This window comes from Poecilia formosa, unplaced genomic scaffold (genome assembly GCF_000485575.1).
Source record: "Poecilia formosa unplaced genomic scaffold, Poecilia_formosa-5.1.2 Scaffold131, whole genome shotgun sequence".
Lineage (NCBI taxonomy): Eukaryota > Metazoa > Chordata > Actinopteri > Cyprinodontiformes > Poeciliidae > Poecilia > Poecilia formosa.
Genome location: NW_006800070.1, coordinates 732,954 through 756,797, shown reverse-complemented (window position 1 = coordinate 756,797; position 23,844 = coordinate 732,954). Strand labels below are relative to the sequence as shown.

Here is a 23,844-nt window from a genome sequence, read left to right as displayed (position 1 = left end):
AACCATTTAGCTGTGCAAAACGCCTGGGGAGACCTAGCTCCGCCTTCGAGACAAAGCTCCTCCTCCTCTATCAGTCCTCACACTCAGCTCCTTCATACTAGCCAGCAGCAATTAGCATACACCTGGAGGAACTCTGGGTAACACTTTATTTGAAGGGGTGTGCATAAGACTGACATGACACTGTCATAAACATGACATAACCTCTGTCATGAACATGAAGAAGTCTTTATGAATGTTTATGACTGTTGTCATGAAGTGTCATTTGGTAAATAATGACACTTTTAATGCAAAGTTGCTCTAAAAGTTGCATTGAAAGTCCATTAAAAGTGCCACCTTTGCATTAAATTATCATAATTTACAAAATCATGCAAAGTTGACACTTTTAATGGATTTTTAATGCAACTTTTAGAGCAACTTTGCATTAAAAGTGTCATTATTTACTGAATGACACTTCATGACAACTGTCAAAGACATTCATAAAGACTTCTTTATATTCGTGACAGGTGTTATGTCACGAACATAACACCTGTTATGCTTAACTTCAAATAAAGTGTTACTGAACTCTCCATCTGCTGAGCTCATTATAGGAGTTTCAGAAAGAACATGAGTTTTAAAGAGACAGAGGCCCAATTTCAAAGTATTAAATTAAATAAGAAGTCTCTAAGTCATTTTTGATGTATAGAGCATTTCTCTGACATCTGAAATTAAAAACATTACTTGATTATGCGATAGAAAAATGCACAATACTGCTCCTTTAAACTTTTTCACATTTTCTCATAGCACAACCACAAACTTTAAAGTGTTTTATTTGGATTTTATATGATAGACCAACAAAAAGTGGTGGAAAAATACAAAGAGGACTAAAACGGAGTCCGGGTTTTCCTTGCTGAAAAGTGTGGCCTGCATTTGTAGGCCACATAAATGCAGACCTACATGGTGGAAGCATCGGGCTGTGAGGACACTTTTCCTTAAGCTTTTCTAAAACCTGTTAGATAGCAACATTTCCCAATTTTAATTTATAAAGAAAAATCGGAATGGTTTGTTACATTTTTATACATTGGTTTATCATATAAAATCCCAATAAAATAGACTGAAATGTATAATGTAGAAAATTCATGTATTTGTTCTCTGCATATTGTTCTTTTTAGGGATGGGTTTAGGGTATACTCCATACTCACAGCCTCACCAGATGTGTGGGTACAATCTGTTCTTTCCCAGTGCTCATTCCCACTCTAGTTTATCATTTTAGCTGCACATAAAGTTTGTTTTGTTGGAATCTTTCCTAACTGAAACAGAATGCCACTTGTCAGCAGATCAAGCGTTGTCTGACTAATAAATTGCCACATTCTGCCGCTCAGTCGTCTGAAAACTGGCTCGGAGATGCGAGCGAGCCTCTGACCGGCTTCTCCTGGAGGGGGGGTTCAGAGAGGGAAACCACCGGGATCCAAATCTGGAGCGAGGTCTTCCTGGTGGACAAACCAGACGGAAGGAAGGTCAGAATAAATTCCTCCACAAAACAACAAGGGACAAACAGGGACAGGCAAAGTAATATTTGTCCAAACCTTCAAATAAATTCATTTTTTATTGCAGCAGCATAATGGCACACAGGGGAAAAAAGAAAAGGCTTTTTAATGCGAGTGCATGAATTTGGTGGGGAACTGAATCGGACACTGAAGACACCTCTAATTAGTAAATCGTGACTTTCCCTGGGGAATTATTATGACGTGACACATAGGCCTGTTTCTCGGCTGGACAGGGACCCATATTTTTCTCGCTAATGAGTAGGATGATAAGGGAGGTAAAGGAAAAAAAAAAAGTGCTGCAGTACAGAATGGTTCACCAAGTCTCCATAACAACCATTGCTGTAGGTTGTTTGGGATTGATGCGTTTCTGTCCTGCCTTCATATGTGGAGTTTACTAAACTCTGCTGGCCGTTTAAGTCAAACTTTGTCAAATGAGACGAAGGTTGAGCAACAACCTTTGAAGGTGGGTCAAGTATGACATGAAGGATGACTGGGGAAAAGCACCACACACCTACGGTTAGGTGCGGTGGGGGATCTGTGATGCTGTGGGCCTGTAATTGTAATTGTAATTCAGTACATTTATATCTCTGATGAAAAAGAAAGAACAATTCTAAGTCAATTCAGGTCTGTTTTTCTACATCATAGACTAGAAAAGACCAGTAAAATGAAAAAGAGGCATCTTTAGGTCTTATTCTTATGATAAAAAACAAAGTCAGCAGAACATATAGTTGAAAAAGTATTAGATCACCTCTCTAAATGACTGAACTCGAGTGTTTTAACCACTTCGACACCCACAGGTGCAGGAAAGACACCAACAAGACATTCAGACTGCTTCTGCAAATATTTGAGAAAGAATATGTCGCTCTGAAGAGCATTAGGAACTCAGACATGGAGGAAAGAATAATGTTGGAAACCGCATGCAGACCAGTGTGTAGAAGTTACCAACTATGTGCAGAGTGGATAACTATAAGCTTCACGTGGGTTTCAGATTAGTCCAGGAACATTGCTTCATTAACGGGTTGCCATGGCTCTACATCTCCAAGAGCAATTCAAAGATGCAGAGCAATTCAAAGATGCGAAGTGGCGGATGGAGTGCTGTAAAGAACTCCAACACCAGACTCTAGTGTAGTAGGGATTTGTGTTTTGGAGTCATGATTCCTTCTTCCCTGTTGGGCTAGCTAATAGATTAGACAGCGTTTGGTAGTTGCCATGAGACTGCTGGTATTTTTGGATGTTTGGGGAAAAAGTTCCATGTTTTGACGGTACTGACGAGACTCCTTGAATCAGCTGTAGTAGTCATGCCAGGCATTTAGATGGCGCTGTGATTTTAGCATTTCATCAAACCCGCATGCGATTTTGACCCTTATCTTCCACCGCACTAGATCTCACCTCACTGAAAACCGTAACCAGTCTTCGCCGAATGAAGGGTAAATGTCACACATTCTTATCGGAAACTGTGTTAAACAGAACAGGCTAATTAGTACAGGACAGTACAATACGCACCGTTGTTTTTGTTGTTATCTGCCTGCTCATGCGCAGAATGAGCTCTTCAGTCGTGCGTTCTGCGTATCTGAGATTCAACACATCCCGGGGAGAGTTTTACAGAAAAGTTTCACTCTGAGACCTCGTTTCAAAACGTGTTGGTGTGAGAGACTCCGGTCACAGGTGTCGTGTAAATGATCGCAACAAAAATATTGCAGTTTAACTGAAGAGCGTCTCCATGTAAGTGTCAAAGGAGACGTAATTCCCGTCAAACCAACCATGGGAAGACATTCTGGAGAATTGTATGGTCTTCATGCTGAAGGAACAGTTTGGAGGTGGCCCATTTAGTACCAACATGGCTGCCAAACAAAGCACAAAAACAAATGAGTGAGTTTGCTTTGGACAATCTTTATTGGTATGACCTCAACTTGATACAATCCCTTGAGGATCAGTCAGAACAGAAACTGAGAACCAGGCTGTAGTGTCCAACATCAATGTCTGACCTCACCAATGCTTTCCTAGAAAAATGGTCAGATGTTCCCCTAAGCAGACCTCTAAACCTTCCCAGAAGAGTTTGGATAGGATCGTTTTTTTTTTTTCCTCCCTGTGGAATACATTGGATTTTCTAAAAATTTCCATTGAAATTTTAGAACTGCAAGAATTTATTTGAAGGTTTTGTTTTGTTTTTATTTCCACATCTGTGACCGTAGAAAACATTCAGACACACAAACGGGTCAGTTTCTTTTCGTGCCTGATGACACAGGTCGCCGTGCTGCTGATGGACACGCAGGGCACGTTTGACAGCCAATCCACGCTGAGGGACTCGGCCACTGTGTTCGCCCTGAGCACCATGATCAGCTCCATGCAGGTACCACAGTTTAGTGCCGTCTGAGAGCACCGGGCGGTGAGGTCTGCAGGTCCAAAGGAAGCAGCTGAACAGCTGTACCCTGAATTAAAAAAAAGAAAAACCACTTCCTGTTTTTCCTCTCTTGCTCTGACACAACAGCATTTTAAATGTTCCCAGCATATCGAAACAGTAAGGAAACTGTCTCTTTTAGGTTTACAATATATCACAGAATGTACAAGAGGATGACCTCCAGCACTTGCAGGTAAAAAAAAAAAAACATTATAAGGCAAGTTTTGGAATACATTATCATTTGAAAATGAGCATTTCTATTGAAATTGAAATTGAATATGAGCATGGTTTATGATCAAGCAAACTCAGACTTTATTGGTAACTTAAAGTGTGGAGCTAAAATTAAATATTTCAAATCATCACTGATGATGTGTTTATTATTTCAGCTTTTCACTGAGTATGGAAGACTAGCGATGGAGGAGACCTTCCTTAAACCTTTCCAGGTATTAAACGTGCTTCCAATGAAGTGATGCTTTAAAACAAATTTACACTAAATTAAACACGGATTATTTTACATGTTAAAATAAAGTTGAAAGAGAAGAATTATTTTAAATTTGACCTTATAGTGCAGAGCTACATACAGGTTTATTTTCTTTTCCAGTCCCTGATTTTCCTGGTTCGGGACTGGAGTTTTCCATACGAGTTTCCTTACGGACAGGAGGGGGGCATGAAGTTCCTGGAGAAGAGACTGAAGGCCAGTTGTTTCTGATTCCACAGTCCTAGTCACAAACTTACATTGGATGTCAATGAGATGAGCTTGTTGCTAATAAGGCTGGGCTAATTAAATCAGACGTAGAACCAGAACCGTGTGCTTCTGCTGCAGATCTCAGAGAACCAGCACGAGGAGCTTCAGAACGTGCGTAAACACATCCACTCCTGCTTCACCAACATCAACTGCTTCCTGATGCCTCACCCCGGCCTCAAGGTGGCCACCAACCCTCACTTTGACGGAAGAATTAAAGGTACATCGTCATATATTTTTTTTTTTTTTAGAGGGACATTGCAACCAGACAAATCAGCTGGTGGATTTCTTTAATTCTTTGGAAATGGCAGATCGGTCGATATTTGCAATCGTCACCTCACTGTTGATGACTCAGCATCTTTGTTGTTGTATTTATCGACATTTCAGACAAAAAAGAAAAAAATATTGGTCTCAGCAGTTCAGGTTTTTTAAAAATCGTGATCGGGCAGGAAATTTCAATTGTTGCATCTCAACTTGGAAGATGTCTGCATGTCACGTTTTGCCACTTGGAGACGAGCTGTAACTACGGAAAAGGATTAGGATTGCTAATTGTAGACTTTAATGTCAGGATTTTGCTTTTTTTTTTCTCAAAACTTTGATTTTAATCTCTAACTTTAGGTTATAAAATAGATATAAAAATTGTCTGTAGCACCTTATATGTCATAATAAATTCTCTTCTTGGAGGAGTCGTCAACGAGCCATTTGAGTGTTTTTGGTGGGAAAGGTTCCCCACTGTTCCTCGTTTTCATTTTTCTTCTGTAATGACGCAGCGACTTGTACTTTAACACAGTTAAAATATTCCTTCCTACACACAGACTCTCGGATAATAAGACTTAAAACAACTTTACCTGTCATGATATTAAATTTTGCTGTATGTCAGAGAAATTATTGCGCTAAACGCCAACACTGTTTTTTTTTTGTTTTTTTAGACCATTTTCAAGTAACGTGTCGATAATGGGATAATTATCGACTCATGAACTTTAATTTTGCACAGAACACTTCGCACTGCAATTGTGCAACCTTTTTAAATACCCAAAATAAAACACTGAGAGCAAAAAATAAATGAATGATCTCTTTCCAGATTATATCACAAACTGTTTGTTCGTCTCTAGAGATTGATGGTGAGTTCATCAACAACCTGAAGGTCCTGGTGCCCTGGATCCTCAGCCCCCGCAACATCGACGTGAAGGAGATCAACGGCAGCAACATCACCTGCAGAGGCCTGCTGGAGTACTTCAAGGTCAGAATCAGTCAAGTGGATACGAGCGCTTTGTATTTTACGTACGGAAAGTTTCCTCACCTCCTGTCTTTATTCCTCATGCTTCAGGCATACATTAAGATTTACCAGGGTGAAGAGTTGCCTCATCCAAAGTCGATGCTGCAGGTACTTTTCTATGTGCTTGTTTTGTCTAACTGTGGGGTCTGCAGCCTGTGTAAGTGAGAGAGCCATTTTGACGTCAGTCCAACTAAATAAAACTTTTTTAGAGCCACAAATGTAGCATCATCTTTAGAAAAAAGGCTGGTTGTAATGTTTTGACAAACGTGAGCGAAAGAAAATCTTTAAAGAACCTTTTTTTTTCTTTTTTTTTTTTTACATTTTAAAATAAAACAACATTTTTGCAGTTGTTTTGCTATGGGGTGTTGATAAACGTTATGAAAACACTGTAAAAAATTCTTTATTTGATTTTCTCTAAACCACATATTTCAAACTCAAGGCCAGCGGGCCAAATTTGGTCCACCATATCGAGTTTTTGCGGCCCTCTATATGTTGGAGGTCTGTTTAAATAGACCGTCAAGGTAACACTTGTGTGCTTGAATATTATTTTAGTGAATCAAATAATTTTTTTATTTGTATAGTGTCAAATTACATCAGTATGAAAAGGTTTTTAATGTTGTTGATTTTTAAATCCAAATATAATATTTTAATAGGTAGGATTATCTAAACATTCTGCCACAACCGGCCCTTTAAGGACTTTAACTCGATGTAATAAAAGTCATCTGCTCTAATGTATAATTGTATATACTTAATGTCTGAATGCTATGAACTTTTGAAATCAAAGTCAGAATTTTGAAGTTCTGATTCTGAAATGTACAAAATTTTCAGCATAGTTAAAATTTTTCAAAGTAAAGTTAAAACAACATATTACCAGTTGTTTTATAGTCACTATGTTGTGGAAAATTGGGGCAATTATTACAATCGAAAAATGTATTTGTTTTATGTCTACAGTATATTTATGAAAAAACAAATCAGTGTTGTTGTTTTTTTGCCAAAGTTACTCAGGAAGATCCAAAGAACTGCAGGTTGGAGATCCCTGGTCTAATTGTACATGTTCTCTATATTTTCCGTGTTTAACTGTTGTTGTTTTTTTCTCTGGATTTATTGCATTGCGCCTCATCTTGTGTTTCACTGTTTGTTTCACTGTATTGTCTGTGTTTTCATTCAGGCTACAGCAGAGGCCAACAACTTAGCAGCAGTCGCAGCGGCGAAGGATCTGTACAACAAAAAAATGGAGGAGGTCGGTGGAAACGAGCAGCCTGGGTAAACGTGAGCGCCAAATTCCCAACTTCCTTTCCCGTTAATCCACATGCCTCTCTGCCCCCCTCCCCCAACAGGTCTGTGGGGGCGACCGGCCCTTCCTGGCCCCCAGTGAGCTGCAGAACCGACACGGGGCCATCAGGGAGGAGGCCCTGCAGCTCTTCCGCGGCGTCAAGAAGATGGGCGGCGAGGAGTTCAGCCGCCGCTACCTGCAGCAGCTGGAGGGCGAGATCGACGAGGTGTTCGTCCAGTACATCAAGCACAACGACTCCAAGAACATTTTCCACGCCGCGCGCACGCCGGCCACGCTCTTCGTGGTCATCTTCGTCATGTACGTGGCGGCGGGCATCACGGGCTTTGTGGGCGTGGACATCATCGCCAGCCTGTGCAACATGATCCTGGGCCTGGCGCTGATCACGCTCTGCACCTGGGCCTACATCCGCTACTCCGGGGAGTACAGGGAACTGGGCGCCGTCATCGACCAGGTGGCCGGGGCGCTGTGGGACCAGGTGGGTGAAACTCACTGAATCCAAACTTCTGAGCGGGACCGGATCTACGAGGGTGTGGGAACCCGTGTTGGTGGTCCTTCCACTGAAGAAAGATTTCTTTCTAATGCAATTACAGTGAATTAATAGGTAGTTCTATACGTATTTGGGTAAGAACTGATGATAGCAGCTAATGGTGGTGGGTTTATTATGTCCCCCACCCCCCAAAAAAAAATTTGTATTTTTTTATAAAAAGACAAAGGGGGGGAGTTTAAAAAAAAAACCCCTTTAAAAAAAAAAAAAAAAAACCCAAAAAAAAATTTGTATAACTTCATAATTTCAAATACTTGAGTATTGCTAATGTTCATAGTGGACTCTTATATAAAGTGCAAAGTCAGCAAAACATGCATTTAAAAAAAAAAATCTGTGTCCCACATCCCCTAAAAAAATGGAGCCCTGGGTTACTGCCCCTTTCTAAAGTCTGGTCATCGTCTAAACTACATTTCTACTAAGCAATTTGCAATAAAAATGTATTGATTTCTCCATATAGATCCAATTTGTGATTGAAGATTTTAAAAAAGAACAACAACAAAGATTCATATTTTAAGCTGCATTTGACTGAGATATTTGTTGTGTTTTGCCAAGGAATGAAATTATAGGTTCTGTAGTTTATTCATTTGTGGTCAGAAAAAAACAAAAAAACAAAAACACAAATTATCAGCAAACACACAATTTATATCCACTAGGTGGCAGTAAATCCTACATTGGGTTCGGTGCATACAGTTTCTGTGAAAATGGTTAAAAGGAAGGATGGAGATAAATAACTCAAGGGAGGGAAGGGATAGAACAAAACACGGAAAATGAGAAAGGAACAGCAGAAAGGAAAGACAGGAAGAACACAAAAAGGAAAAGAAGGAAAGAAAGAAAGGGAGGAATATTTAGACAATAAGAAAGGGAATAAAGTCTGGAAATACTGACAATTTTCCTTTTTTCCATTTTACGACCAGATTAAGTTCCTCTTCGTTGTTGCTTAATCTGTGTTTTAGTTGTGCATCTTATCCACTTACTTTACGTGTGCTTATCTCTCTTAATGCTTCTGCAGGGGAGCACGAATGAGGTGAGTTTTTCCGAAGAGCCAGGAGAGCTAATGCATCTGCTTACCAAACGACAACTCGCGTTTGTGTCTGCTTTTATTTTTCTAAATTAGTGTAGGTAATCAAGTCCTTTCTTGTTGCTCCATAAACATGTCTTGCCTTGTGCGCCCCCCCATGCCACAGCTGATGCTGGCTTTCACACTGTCTGCTGGTAGCGAGAGTGTGAAAGCCACAAGATGGCATCTCTGCTCTTCGGCTTGGTGGATGCAGGTTTTCTCACTCCTATGAAAGTATGAAGAAACTGGGGAAATAAAAAGGAAAATGACAAGTAGTTACCGTTATTTTATCTGTAAAAATGTAACTTTTACTCAGATGCCACTTATTAAAATCAATGGGCGCAATTTTTTCATTCTGACAATGAAAAGGGTGGTTGCAGCATTATGCTGTGGGCATTTCCTGGAAGGAAACATGCTAAAGGCTGCAAAAAAAAAAATAAAAAATGAATCTGAGGTGGAGGTTCGTCTTCCTGCAGATAAATGACCGAAAACATCCAGCTGAGGGTTAATATCAAAGCATATTCATGTGTTAGAATGGTCCAGTCAAAGGCCAGACCTAAATCTAATTGGGTATCTAATTGATCTGACTGATTTTGCAAAATGTCATGTTGTGATGACCAATCATGCAAAAAATAATAAAAAGAAAACATATCAGATTGTAAAATCAAAATGTTAAAAGGTTAATGGGGTGAGAATGCTTGAATACTCTTGAAACCTGCTATAACTGGACAATAAATTATCCCAGAAATGATTTTGATAAACATTAATATTATCATTTTGAGGCCATCTTCAACTGGTGCATTGATAAAGGCAAAATAATAAAAGTAAACCCTAAAGAAAGCTCAATAAATTATAATTTCCAAATAACATTTAACACTGGAGGGCTGCACAGTGGCGCAGTTGGTAGAGCTGTCGCCTTGCAGCAAGAAGGTTCTGGGTTCGATTCCCGGCCCCGGTCTTTCTGCGTGGGTTTTCTCCGGTTTCCTCCCACAGTCCAAAAACATGACTGTCAGGTTAATTGGCCTTTCCAAATTGCCCCTAGGTGTGAGTGTGTGTGTGCATGGTTGTTTGTCCTGTGTGTCTCTGTGTTGCCCTGCGACAGGCTGGCGACCTGTCCAGGGTGTACCCCGCCTCTCGCCCGGAACGTGAGCTGGAGATAGGCACCAGCACCCCTCCCGACCCCACTGAGGGACAAGGGTGAAGGAAAATGGATGGATTTAACACTGGAACTGGAGGACATTTTAAATATCTGAAATAATTACAGAAAACAACTGAAAGAGTAACTACAATTGATTATGAAGGCTCAACAAAACAAAATTTTACTTCAAAACATATTAATTATTTTGACACAGACAGGAAAAACAGGCAAACTGCCAGCTAAGACTTTAGTAAAATAAAAAAGTGCAAACTAATTACACTTTCAAATGTTCGCCACTTTTCAAAATGGCGACTCTTCAGTAATGCTAAAAGCCAGCATCTGTACAAAGATTAAGCTGACTACACACACAAAGCATGCTCATTTTTTTATTTATTGTCCATGTCAGGCTTACTTAGTATGCATGAAGCATGTAATTAGACGTTTATCTTTGTATTTTAGGGAAATATCTGTCCGTCTGTCTAGCTAATGAAGACAAGAGAAGCATCGCTGCTTGTTGAATCGCTAGCTTAAATGCGGAAGTAAATAAATTATTTGCGTTCACGTCACCAGCTCTCCTGTTAAGCAAAGCAAATCCCGTGATGTCGGTAATTTCTGAATAAAACAACTAACTGTTCATTTACCGTCCCCAGGCTCTGCACAAGCTGTACAATGTAGCGGCCAATCACCGGCACCTGTACCACCACGCTTTCCCCGGAGCGCACGCGGACGCCGCCGCCGAGGAGCGGGACAAGAAGAAGGACTGATGACGACGCAGCAGGGACTCTTTTTTTGTTTTGTTTTGTTTGGGATGGACATCCTCCTCACCCGTTGGGCACTTCTTTACTCTGGCGTCGGCTGCTGCTGCGGCCAACAAATCCAGTCACTACTTTAATCCTTATATTGAACTTTACAACGTTCATGCATCAGAAATGTCGGAGCGCCGCCGCGGTGATGGGCGTCAGTCGTCGCGTGGGCGCCAGTCTTTCACCGTCGTCTTTCACCTTTTTTGTCTCTGGGCACTCAGCTGGAGGAGACCTCCGAGTCTGCTGTTTATTTCATATCACACAAGATTTCTCAGTCGTTTAATGCTGGGGCAATTCTTCTTCTTCTCCCCCCCCAAAAAAGTGTTGCTGACTTTATTGAAATAGCCACTTGTGACAAACGTTCCGTTCTTTAGGGTTTCGTGCTGTTTATATCTAAGATCTGCAAAAGGCCAAATTATGTACAGTGTGTTGAATAATGAAGCAGCATTATCTGCATGTTGATGTTTCTCATCTTTAAGCTCAGAATTCAGGTATACTTTTTAAAAGAATATATCTATATGTTTTAACGGTTGTGACAAAGTGGTATTGTGCCATAAAATGTAAATGTTTTGTCTTATTTTTATTTTTTATTTTTTACATCTGTGTCAGCCTGGGTAAATCCAGACACACAAAGGTACGGTCTTAACGGTCTTAGTTGGAGGCAATGCAGTGCCTTGCAGATTTTGGTCATGTTGGAACCACAAACCTTCAATGTATTTTATTGGGACTTTCTATCATTTTCTACTATTCAGCTGCATTTTCCCCTCTTTTCTTGGCAGCGCCATCAGCTAGGATGAAGAGCATTTGTGAAGATCAATTTTTTAATTTGCCACACCGATTCTCAAAGTCATTGACCAGTGGCAATGACTTCGACTAGGCCCCTCTAGTCCTCATATGCACTATTGTGTTGAATAGCTGACCTGCTAAAAGGTGAAATTCAGTTTCCAGTCTTATAGCTTCTGTTATGAATTTTCTTTAGGGATTAATAACATTGTTTTTTTGTTGTTTTTTTCATTTTATTGAGTTGAATCAATTCTAAGCAGCCTCCTATAACCTGCTGGAGAAAAGCATCCCCACAGCATGATGCTGCCACTACCGTGCACTTGAACTTTTGCATAATTTAACACTCCCAGCACAATATTTCCTGTTGAGTGAAATATTTTTACTTTTAGTGCACTACTTGCCATATTTATTAATTTTTTTTAGTTGGTTATGTTTCATTTGCATGAGATGCAACCTTTTCCTCAATTACAATTGGAATTCTGACACTTTTTGGTATTTTATCATAAAAAACATTGAAAAACGTGGTTATAAACGTGACAAAAAGTGGAAAGGTTTCAAGGTGAAAGCTTTTCCAAGGCACTGTATGTTTTGAAAATGCTCCAGGAGAAGTTGAGGCGTTTCAATGCAGCAACAGTTTCAAGTTCCCAGAACACGACGACTGGCATCATCATCATCATCATCTCATCTTTTTATTCCGCTTGCAGCTTCGCATTTGTGCAGCATCTCTTCTTTATCCCAGTGCATGTGTGTTTGGCTTTTGAGGTCGAGAGGTTGTGTACGTGTGTGTGTGTGTGTGTGTGTGTTTAGCGTCTATCATGACAAACAGGAGGCCGACGGACCCGTTGTTCTGTCTCTCGCTGAATGTTCCAGCAAATCCCAGGAATGTAGCCGTTCTGCGCCCGCAGAGGAATCAAAGCTGGATGTTGCCGGGCGTGGCCACAGGCCCGGCTTTGGGAAAAGGCTCCTCATTCCAGATCTCATCTGTCATCTTTAACACGCGTAACTTGAACCCTCTGAGCGAAAAAACTCAGTCGCGTGGTGACAAGAGGAGCCTCGAGCTCACATTCGTCGTAAACACAAAGCTTTTTGATGGTGACAGACTTTTTTTTTTGGTGTGTGGATGCTTTGAGTTCACTGCTTGGTTTCTACAGTCTTCCACAGGGTGTAATCAGCATCAAGGAGGCTTTCAATCGGATCGTTTTGCTTCTTAAAATCCCGTACGTTGAGTGTTTTAGGTGTTCCTTTTCATGAGTCAGAGAAGTCGTTTTGTTTCGAATGAGATAGAAAACACTTTTAACGTTTTCTTTTCCCCACATCATCCCTCTCCTACGCTTAAAGGCAAGTGTTAAACAAGTCGACATCTTTCAAACTAGCTGTTTGGCTTCAGCACACTGCAATTTGTCACCAAGAGATAAATAAAGTTGGACCAAATTAACGAAAACGAACCTTTCACATGTGATTTTTTTTTTTTATAGAATAATTTGGAGAGAATCTAGTTTTCAAATGCAGCATCCTGATTTAACTCCTGATTGAGAAATTTATATACCTGCCATTTATTTAGGGGTTTTTTCTTTTAGTGATTTGTCTGAACAGATTGATTTTTCTTTCAAAGTAGGGTAGATTAAATTTATAGTGGATTTTCTCTAATCCAAACAGACAAAAGTTACACAAACATCAAGGAGCAGCAACAACTCCAGTGCAAACACACATTTGCCCCCAAAACCAAAAAAAACACATCTACAGAGGTAAAAAACCCCAAAAAAAAAACAAACAAACAAAAAAGTGATACTTTAAAATATAATTTAAAACAGGAGTGCTTTGAAATTAAATTTAACTGGAGTTGGATTTATATTTTAGGATATTTTGGGGAGAATTCATGTTTTACAATAACCAGAACCACCACTTTCACAAACCAGCTGCCCGTTAAAGTGCTGAACTGATGCCAAGACTGTTTTTATCACCGATAGCTGATTTTATTAAACTATTTTATGTTTATGTTCAGTTAAATTCAAAATGCAAGTCCAAGGTAGCACACAAAAAAAGACACCCTTTAAAGACACTTCTGCACACTGGACTAGTGAGGGGGTTGGGTGAACCAAAACTGATTTTGGAAAAGATAAAACAGCCCAACATTAAGTTTCTGACTTGAACACAATTGAAAATCTGTGGACTGTTTAAAAGTTGCCTTTATCAGAAAACCAACTAAAAAGAGTGGCCAAATATCCCACCAGAAGCTTGTTGGAGGCAACGAAATTATATTTCTGCAACCTGCTGAGGAATTTTAAACTCAAAAGAAGTGCATGAATGTACGCGAGCCTGAATGCAACGCGAGAAAATCCACAGCAGATTTAAACTCTGGGATCAAATTCTTGCTCTTAAGCTGTACAACCTTGATCCATTTTAAGTCTGCTTTGGAAAAAAATATATTGACACAGGTGAGACCTTTAGTTTACTAAAAGTTCATTTTGTTGATTTCCCCCCCCACATCAAGCGGTCTTTGGGGCATATAAAATTATTTGAGCATCCCAAAACAAGGCTGGGAACTTACCCAAAAGTAAAGTCACCCAAAACATCCATTCCAAAAACAAAGAAAGATTCACAGCAGTTTAAGTTGTAAATGGTTCTTTCTGGCAAACTTTATGTCATTTAGAGAGGATATGGTAAAATGTCCAATAGCTTATTTTTGTCAAACACAGAAAAACAAGAATATTCCCGATTTGTAGTGCTGTCATGTCAGATGAACGGCAGCATCAATTGTTTCACAAATCACACAAACCTTTGGATTGTCTTTTAGTGTACAGAACGTCAGAAAACAAGAGCAATGCATGTTTATTTACTTTATGGAGTATCGTTTTAGTTTATGATGGTTACAAAGCAAAAGGGAGAAAAAAAAAAAAGCTTAAATAAAAGAAGCTGCCGGTCATTTTTCGCAGGAAAAAAAAAAAAAAAAAAAAGACGGATTAGATGATGTTGGCATATGAGCAAAAACTAGAAAGTTGATGCATTTTATTAAAGGCACAGTTTTGTGATGTTTCGCAGCAAATATCCAGACTTTCAGACTTGGTGCTTCCCAGTCCTGAAACAAAAAAAAAAGAAAAAAAAAAGGAAAAATTGCACCATCATTCACATCTCAGGTTGGTGGTTCCCAACGCCACAACAAGCAGTGTCCGCCGGCGACGTCTTCATTCTAGTGTTTGTCTTTTCCAGTCATTCATAAAGTGAGCATCACTTGAGCTGATTCTTCCTCTTCTCCTCCCTGTCAGGAAGTGCTTCAACTTCTTGGCTGGTATATTTATATTTATATATTTGGATCGAGCAAAAAGGCACGGATTTTATGTTTATGGGTTTTTTTTTGGTAAGGAAGTAATTTACGAGTCAATCTCGATATCAAAGGCAAAACAAGGACCACTCCCCAAACCGTCGCAACCTCAGCAAAGGCATTCCTCGTCACACAGCAGAACGGCCGTCACATGTTCCCGCCGTAGCCCTTGTTGGGCTGCTGGGCGTACCACTGCTGCTGCCGCTGTTTGCGGGCCTCCAGCTCCGTCAGCAGCTCCTGGCGGTATGCCTCATACAACTTGACGATTTGCTCCAGCTCCTTCATGAACAGCAGCTTCAGCATGCCCTGATACGTGTCCAGGTCAGCCAGCTGGAACAGCTCCCACTTCAAGATGTGGTCGTATCTGGAGAGAGGGAGAAGGGGGGAAGAATAAAGTGTTAAAGAATAAAGATGGTTTGTTATGAGCTCAGGAAGGAGTGAAAATTTTACGGTGCGAATATGACAATTTGCTCAGGGTTTCTGCAGGTCTCACCAATACAAATCTAAAACTTTTAAGACAGCTGTGAATGAACTTTAAGGCCAGGAATAATGACAAGCGAACAAAAGAAAAATGTATTTTATAGAGCAGTAGTGCCAAGTTGTTTTTTTTAACAATAAATGTAGCATGTAGGTTGGCAACAGAAGTGAGCCAATGGCCAAGACAACCAAACTGCTGATAAATACTTGTTCAGGAGACACAAAAAGATAACTAGATAGCTAAAAATCTCTTATTTTAAAAACATTTGTGCTTTAATATAGTGCAAGTATGCTAGCTAGCCTATTTGCTAGCTAGCGTTGGGAAACTGCCCGTTTTAATTTAGTGCAAACAGGCCATCTAGCTTTGAAAGGTACATTAGCAGCTAGCAAGTCATAGAATTTAATTAATTTGTCTGCATGCAACTCAAACATTTGCCTGACAGAAAAGAGAAAAAATAAACCACATAGAATACATTTAAAAACTGATTAAATTTAAGGTAAACTTAAATCAAGTTAAAATTTACATTGATTTAAGGGAAACTTTTCCAATTCATTTAAGACTTAAGGATTCAGATACCTTGTTGCAGTAAAAGACAAAAATAATTTCTTATTATTTTCAATTTTAGACAAAAAAAAAACACTCCTGCTAACTCCACAGTCTGTACTCACTTGAGGGGTGCGCGGGCGTACACCTGCAGCCAGTCTGGGATCTCAGCCGCATGGTACGGGTTAGCCGGCACCAGCATTGGCTGATGGATCACAGGAGGTGGCGGCGGCGGCTGATCGTAGCGAGGCACGCTGGAAAAAAAAAAATTATGTCATGAACAGTAAATGATTTATGGAATAGCTTACTATTGGTTTTGTAAATAAGGAGCAATTATGTAAATGAAAGATCCAAAGCCCCCAAAATATTCCAAGAAAAGGCCACGTGTGGCTACAGGTGGTTTGATTCTTGAACACACTTCAGACTTGATTGAAAAATATGTTGTTCATTTGTTGGAAAAAGAAAATTCAAAAAATTCTTACAACCTGGATGTAAGGAGGTGTTACTTAATGTGGTCTTTAAGTTCAAAAAGAGCGTTTGAGGAACAAACCACTTGTTGCCATCCACTACCTTTTCTTGGAGTAGTTTTGGTTTTGTAATCTCATAAGGTCATGAGTCAAAAAATCTATACAAGAACAAAGAGAAACATTTGACAAATCAAAAAATACCTTTTGTGTTTTTAATCTCTTGAATTAATGAGGGTCTAAAACAGGGCCGGCATCCTGCATGTTCTAGTTCTCCCCCTGCTGGTAGAAACAATGTCCTCAGCAGGTCAGTGTTCTCCTTAGGCCTCTAATGAGCCATCATTAGATCCAGGTGTGTTAAACCAGGGAGAGAACCAAAACATGCAGGATGCCGGGCCTCCAGGACCAACTTTGGACACCACCGGTCTAAAAGTTATCAAAAATAGTGGCAAATACTAAAAATGATTACAGATTAAGTTCCAAGCTAACTTAAGTGTATTCAAACTGCCTAAAGAGAAAAGCTAAATTGATAGAACAATGATTTACAAAAAGAACAAAAAACACAAATGGGCTCAGTAGATGGAAACATGTCACTATAGGATTACCTTGGGGCACATGGATGTCGATACTGTGCTCTTTCGTTAATGTGATCCATATAATAGACCCCAAACTCAGCAGACTCTACTTTCTCCCAGCCCGGAGGGAGCCCCTCCCTGTCCAGAGGGTGGCTCCAGTGTGTAGTGTTGGTGTTGTGGTCGATGTAGTACTTTCTGCCGCGGATGGTCCAGTCGAGGGTCCAGCCGGCCGGAAGGGGGATGTCCTCTCCGGTCAGGCTGGAGAGGTTCCCCAGAGACTTAGCCTGTATTCGACCTATGCCTGAGGAAAACAAACCTTTCTGACTGAAGCAGCAGAGACGTCCGAGCAAATTTGCAGCACAGCAGCGGTCAGCTAACGGCACTTCTGGGAAAAAGGAGACATTTAAAAATGTCTTCCTGTCTTGTGTGGGAAAGTGTCATTTAAAAGAGAGGAATGTGCTGTTGCTGAAAAGGTCATCTAATGGGGCGACTAAACATACAGCAGGGTAAGATAAGGAGGCTGAGAATCGCTGCTAAAGGCACGATGAATGCAGTTTGGAAGTAAAACTAAACGTGGGCAGAGTTGTAAATCATTTTGACTGATGTGACAAATCCTCCAACTGTGAATGTTGGAGGAATAGAAGGAAATGGGAGTGTTTTACATTTGGACAGGAAGTCAGTCGGGTCTCCAACACCAGCCAAACGCACAAGAACAAAATGGTAAACCTCCTAAACACTTTCTGCAAGCTGCCAGCTTCCTAAAAGCTACTTTTATTAGCCACTAGCTGCGCAGACAAGTATCAAGACTTTGGAACTGGCGAGCGAGCCAGGAGAGGGGCTGAAAAATTCTGGAAAAGTTAAGGAAATGAAAACGGGAACCAAAGTTGGATAAATTCTGCATGAGAGTGACAGCAGCAGGGCAACAGAGCTGGAGCTCTCTGCCAGCCGCTGAGTGAAGGAATGGAATGTGCTTCTGCTCCAGAAAAGCGTACTCTCTCTTCACCTCATCATCATGCTTAACTTTAGTTTTTTTTTTCTTCTTAAGATAAAGACTCACTACGCAGGGTCACAGTTATGCAACGACTACAAACATTGTCGTTGCATAACAAAGTAGTGGGACAATGTGAATCGGAAAGAAAATGAACATTTTTTTTTTACAAATAAAATGTGACCAGAACTGCAACGTTTGTCCCGTCCATCGCCTGAGGAAACCTGTACATTTTAGTTTTACCTCAACAATGTTGCTATTCCATAAACGTCAAATTTGTGGCGTGCAAGAAAAATTGTTTAACACTTTCACACCTGAGATGTTGATCACTGCATTGCATGAAATCCCAACAAAATACACTCAAGTTTGTAGTCCTCATAAAATGCAAGAACAAAAATTAAAGGAGAATCCTTTGGCCAGGTACTGTAATTCTAATGCATGAAGACTTCTCATAAGTTCATATACAAGTTTTATAGTAATTAACTGTTGATGCATAAATCAACTTCAAAATCAATTTCTGGCTTCTTGCATTGTACTGGCAGTCAGAAGGGGAAATCAAATTAGATTTTTTTTAAAGGGGCAGTATTATCTAAATTGATTGTTAGCTTTATATCATATCATAAGGTTATTCCCTAATCAAAAACATACCTGTTTCTTCAGATATTTCAGTTTCTTCCGATATTTCAGTTTCTTCGGCTATTTCAGGCAAGTTTGTAAAAGCCCTTAACTTCGCCATTTGGGGTTGTCTAAATACTTGCTTTCACCAAGCACCTTTTCCACTCAGCTCCTTTAGTCACCTTCAGTCAAGCAGCGCAGCAATCAGGAAACACCTGGTGAAACTGGCAGCTGCTGAGCTCATCACACTAATTACTTCTTCTTCTATAGCTTTTTCTGGCAGCTTACAAACTTTGTGCATTACCGCCATCAACTGGACGGAGATGTAATTCAGAAATTAATTTTTTCCGATACATCTTCAAATCTTAAAATAACTAAATTATATACATATACACCCAAACACACACACATACTAAATCCTCTCAGCTAATATTGTATCTTTTAAATATTTAATAAGTGCTTGAATTATAGCATGTGATTGATGGTTCCCTAATAAATTAGCCGTAGTTACTGAAATCCCCATCACCCTTTCCAATTCTTTCCTCTATTTTATATATTTTCTACAATAAATCAACACACGTTCTACTCCTTCTGTTTCCCCGCAATAGGAACAATCACCTGATGGATGTTTCCCTATTATTTTTAAACTACTATTTAAACTAGTATGTCCAATCCTCAAATCACACAAACTACTTCTCAGATGTTTCGCAGAACATTTGTAAACAGCTTAACGGGGAAAATGATGTGATGACTTCCTGAAGGCGAATTTCAAGGTGTTAAATTGTGCAGTCAAATTTCTTTTAAGCAATAATGTTTGATAAATACAGCCTTTTTTTCTAACAGCTGACGGTATCATGGTTATTTGATTATGCTATAAAAAAGTACCACTATGTGCTCGGAACACTCATAATATTGCCTCTTCAAATGTTCATTAAATGTCACCAAACTGGATCATTGTTTAACCATCTGTAATGACTTCATTTTTTGCTTAGGATTTGTTGCTGCGCGTTTGAGCAGAGTGAAGGAAAGAGGAGACCAGCTGCACAGGCAGGCTGGGAAATGAGATGAAGGTAATCGGTTTGTGTGATCGGCGGCAAGACACCGTGATCGGCGATCACTGATCATACACTTTTTCAGGGAAATCGGCCGATTATGATCGGTGGCCGATCGATCGGCACACCACTAGTTCCCACTAATTAATTTGTTTGAGTTGTAAGTTGTTTGGGAAAAAACAACAATATAAAAATGTATATACAATAAAAAGACTCGTGGACATTTATTTGGTAAGATAGGATAAGAAAGTGCGAGGAAGAGGAGGCCGTTATGCTGGAAACCCAATATTCAGCTCTTTTTCTGATCAGTGAATGCATCACACACGAGTGCTGCAAAAAGATGGAGACTATCCGCAGATAACAGGAAACCTGAACAAAGTGCAGCCAGACCACTGTTTTAGTCAGACGACGTAAGTGAGCTACATGCTAACAGATTATGCTAAAAATGGCAAGTCCAAATAATTTAGTAAAACACAGTTTTTACAGAAATTAGTTTCTCACACATCGTGACGTCAATTCTGACCAACAGCATCAAAGCTGGACTAAATACGTTTCTTATATCTTCTCATTCCACAGTTCTTAAAGAGAAATTATGACTGGCTAAATGTGTTAGCGGCAGACATCTAAATGAAAATAGTCACCTTCAGTGTAGCTGCACTTCTGATTAAGTAACACCCTGCCTTCCATGCCACAAATATTTTGCTAACTAATTAGTGTCATCATCTGACAACCTGAGCAGGAGGGAGACGAGGACAAAAATGAAAAAGGAAGTTAGCTGGCAGTCTAAAATTTGAACAATGAGTAAATGTTAAATGCTACACAATCCAGACAATGTGCAAGAATACCTCACAGATTAGTGTCAAGTCAAGATGACAGCAGCTCATTTTAGAGTGTCGCGAAAAGTAAAAGGGATGAAAATGACACTGCTCTTTCTTCTGACACACACATGCATTTTTATAAATCCGCATCAGGATGACATGCAGCTACACAGAGATCAGTGCATGGGAGCCATTTAAAACGGAGGCTTTTGACTGGAAATTACTAGTTTGCCAGCAGAAAGTTATTGGCAAATGGAGAGATTTTTTTTTCTAAATGCAGAGACTCCAACACTTGTTTGACTTCACTTCAAAAAGAGCTGAACGATATGCAAAAGGCGGGACGCATCAACAAGACGGCCACATAATAAAAGGGTTTCTGCTCGAGGAGAAGTGGAAAATTCCTGCAAGCCGCATACAATTTTACTCTCGGGGGGTAAATTTACACTCGCAACGTACTACTGTTTACAGTGTGGAGCTTTCTTATGACAACATGTGATCTGGATGAAACCATGAACTACAGTGACTCTGTTGGATTGGAAACCGGTGGCTTGTATTTCAGTCATCTGCTTGTGGTTCAAAAACCATAAGCAATATTTAAAACGGAGCACATCAGAGAGGTTACTTTGACTAAACCATGTGTTAAGTCTCCATATAACTGGCAGGTAGGAATGCAAGTCATTGATCAATGAGTTTACCGAAAGTTGATTGAACTTTGATAGCAGCCATTTTCTTAAAAAGCTCTTAAAAAAGAGGGCCGACAGCCATTCAGTAACATAAAGGGTCAAATTTTTTTAAATAATAAACTGAATTTGAATGAAACTTAATTAAATTTTAACATTATTTTGTGACAGCTGTATTAAATACTGACTGAATAAGCAGAAAATTGTGGATTTCTCGCATTATTAAACTGAGGCATATTTATAAAATATAACAAAACAGGAGCCTTTTAGGTTGCTGAATAGAAGAAATATGAATTTGTGAAGCACTTAATCTGTCATGAACAAACAGATGTTCATATATTCTTTGTTATCCCCTCCACTTTTCTGTTATCTTAGTACATAAATAATTTTTGAATGAGAAGCTGATGGTGCTCTGTGCATTCAGTTCAGATGAATGAGCGCTATTAAGTGTTTATATTTCAAAAAGAACAGCAAAAAGTAATTTTTTCATCCCAAACTGTTTGAACAGTTCCTCTTTCCTGCACTAGTATGGCCCCACCATCTTTGTTTTTGTAACAACTGGCTCCACTTAAGGACAGCCAGTGGTGCCCTCTTCTGGATGGAGGCCAAACTACCGCACTAAAAAAAAGATCTAAGCGGACAAAATCAGTTAATCCGTCAGAACAATTTTTAATTAAACCACTGAGAATTAATTGCAAGTTGATTGACTGTTTGAAGCTCTATCAGCAGGCGTCTGATTAGTCCTCAGACTTGAAAGGTTTACTTTCCATCCACAAGACCTGCCATTACAAACTTATTGAAAAAACTTCATTTGAGTTTCTCAAATAAGACTTCAAAATGAATGTGTGCAGGTAAAATCTGTAGCCTTTGTAACATCTTGAAAAATATCACTTTTAGTTTATGACTTTTTAACTACTAATTAGAAAGCATTTCCTGTTACCTGAAGGGGGTCGGCTTGGCCCTGGGGAGTGGTGTTGGTGGGGGAGTCTTTGGAAGTTGTGCTCATTGTGTTCATAGTATCTATAGTCATCAGGGAAGCGCTCCTGCACTCTCCTGGGCTGATGCTGCTGCTGCTGGTTTTCATAATAGGGTTCAGCTGGGTAGTAATACCTGGCAGCATCTCCATTCTCCGACATGGGGCCCACATTGGTGAGGAAGGATTGCGTTGAGCCGCGGTACTCATGGGACAGGTCTCCCAGACTGCGAGGCAGGTACGGCGGCGCTGACATGCGGTGGCTCTCTCTGCGGGCCACTTCATGTGGCGTCCTCTGCACGGGTGCACGGAGGACGCTCTTGTTGCGGGACACGACCGACTCCCTGCTGTTCGCCACAGAGTAGGAAGAGGACGCCATCTCCGGCGGGGGCCCCTCTGTTCGTCTGGGAATAGTGGGTCCATGGCGGATGAATGAGGGCATAAGATCTGCAAGACATCAACAAAGGTCAGCTTAACAGTGTCAGGAGTTAGAGACTATAGTCCAAAAACTATATATTTGTATTAGAAATTGGTGGGCAGATCCCAGAAGTGTCAAAAGAAATATTTTATTAGAGAATGAACTGAAGACACTACAGAAACAACATGCTTCTCAAATTGCCGAACCATTCATCTTTTGCAATGAACTCCAATGGACGTTTTGCTGTCACAATATTTAACTTTTCACAGAGAACCTCTAGAACTCTGGCATCCTAAACTAACTTCTTCCAGTTAGAAGAAAAATGTTGGTCAAATTAAAAGATTACTTTAAACCCGAAGTTAAAAACCACAACACATTAAATAATAACAAAAAATTGACAGAATAAGCTTATTTATGGCAGTATATCTAAACCCTCATTGAAACTCTTCTGTTTTGTCAACAAGCTAATTAGGCATTTAAACAGAAGAACACTTTGGCTTTTACATTTCTAAGGATCTTAGCTTTAGTTAAGGAGTTAAAAAGAAAAGATAACTTATCTAAATGTTGCTAAGGCAAATAAAAGGTCCGGTGTATTTAATTTACAGCAGTTATCGTCAGAATTGTTATCCTCTTTCATAACATAAAGTCAATGAGCTTTTCATTTAGCACCGGACTACTTTGTTAGCATCCTACCTGAATACATACAGTGTACATTACATTGCAAATCAGTTTCTAAATCATAATGATGTGGTTAAATGTTTCCATACTCTCATCTCAATGTGTTGGTTTACATTAGCTAAGTACAGCCAGGCACTAGTTAACTTTAGCTAGCGAGCTAACGTATGCTAACCTGCGCTAGCCGCTCAAACAACTTGTTGCGCTTACTTCTGAGGAGCGGAGACGTTTCCTTCTTCACATATTTCCCGTGTACCTCAGCTGGTTTTGACGCTTCGTTTTTACTTTTCTTTCGTGAGAGCATAACTTAAAGTTTGGGAACGTCATCAAGAAGACACTGGGAAGTCATGGCACAATCCTCCGACGCTGCTACCATCCTGCGCTCCATTAACAACTGGCAGAAAGTAAACATTTTCAGCTGTCCAACAGCTAGCAGCAGTTAGCCAGCTAACTGTAGCCACTGGGAGCGACTATGCTGCAGCAGCAGTCCTGTCCCAGCGCTGGTCCTCCAATCTGGTCACACGCCCCCTGCAGGACGGTTTGAGCACAACCACTATTAAATGCCGTGTCGATGAAGCGTAGCGAATTGACGGACCAAAACAAAGTAGAGCATAACTAAAGTGGAGAGAAAACATTTATAAATAAAATTCTTAAAAGTAAAGTAAGTAACGGAGATGTACTGATCAGG

The 23,844-nt window shown here is 40.0% G+C and overlaps 2 protein-coding genes across 3 annotated transcripts; one reads left to right on the top strand and one right to left on the bottom strand.

Moving 5' to 3' along the window:
* Nucleotides 1-1,289: 1,289 nt before the first annotated feature.
* Nucleotides 1,290-12,999, top strand: LOC103144796 (atlastin-1-like; the record flags this gene model as incomplete). The annotated part of the gene is made up of 12 exons (XM_016676246.1): nt 1,290-1,493; nt 3,769-3,873; nt 4,064-4,114; nt 4,308-4,364; nt 4,523-4,615; nt 4,745-4,883; nt 5,776-5,903; nt 5,991-6,047; nt 7,108-7,179; nt 7,277-7,708; nt 8,787-8,801; nt 10,623-12,999. Coding segments are annotated over 12 exons (1,467 nt in total), but the record flags the coding sequence as incomplete, so codon positions are not given.
* Nucleotides 13,000-14,346: 1,347 nt separating this feature from the next.
* On the bottom strand, nt 14,347-23,689 carry sav1 (salvador family WW domain containing protein 1). 2 transcript variants are annotated; one of them, XM_007561849.2, is made up of 5 exons: nt 23,367-23,689; nt 22,031-22,510; nt 16,968-17,319; nt 16,024-16,152; nt 14,347-15,241 (listed from the first exon to the last, which is right to left on the bottom strand). In XM_007561849.2, exons 1-5 carry the CDS (start codon nt 23,458-23,460, stop codon nt 15,025-15,027), a joined length of 1,272 nt encoding a protein of 423 aa, XP_007561911.1. In that variant the 5' UTR covers nt 23,461-23,689; the 3' UTR covers nt 14,347-15,024. The 2 variants fall into 2 exon arrangements, with proteins under 2 accessions (XP_007561911.1, XP_007561912.1); XM_007561850.2 differs by having other exon boundaries at nt 16,968-17,238; nt 23,367-23,687.
* Nucleotides 23,690-23,844: the final 155 nt, after the last annotated feature.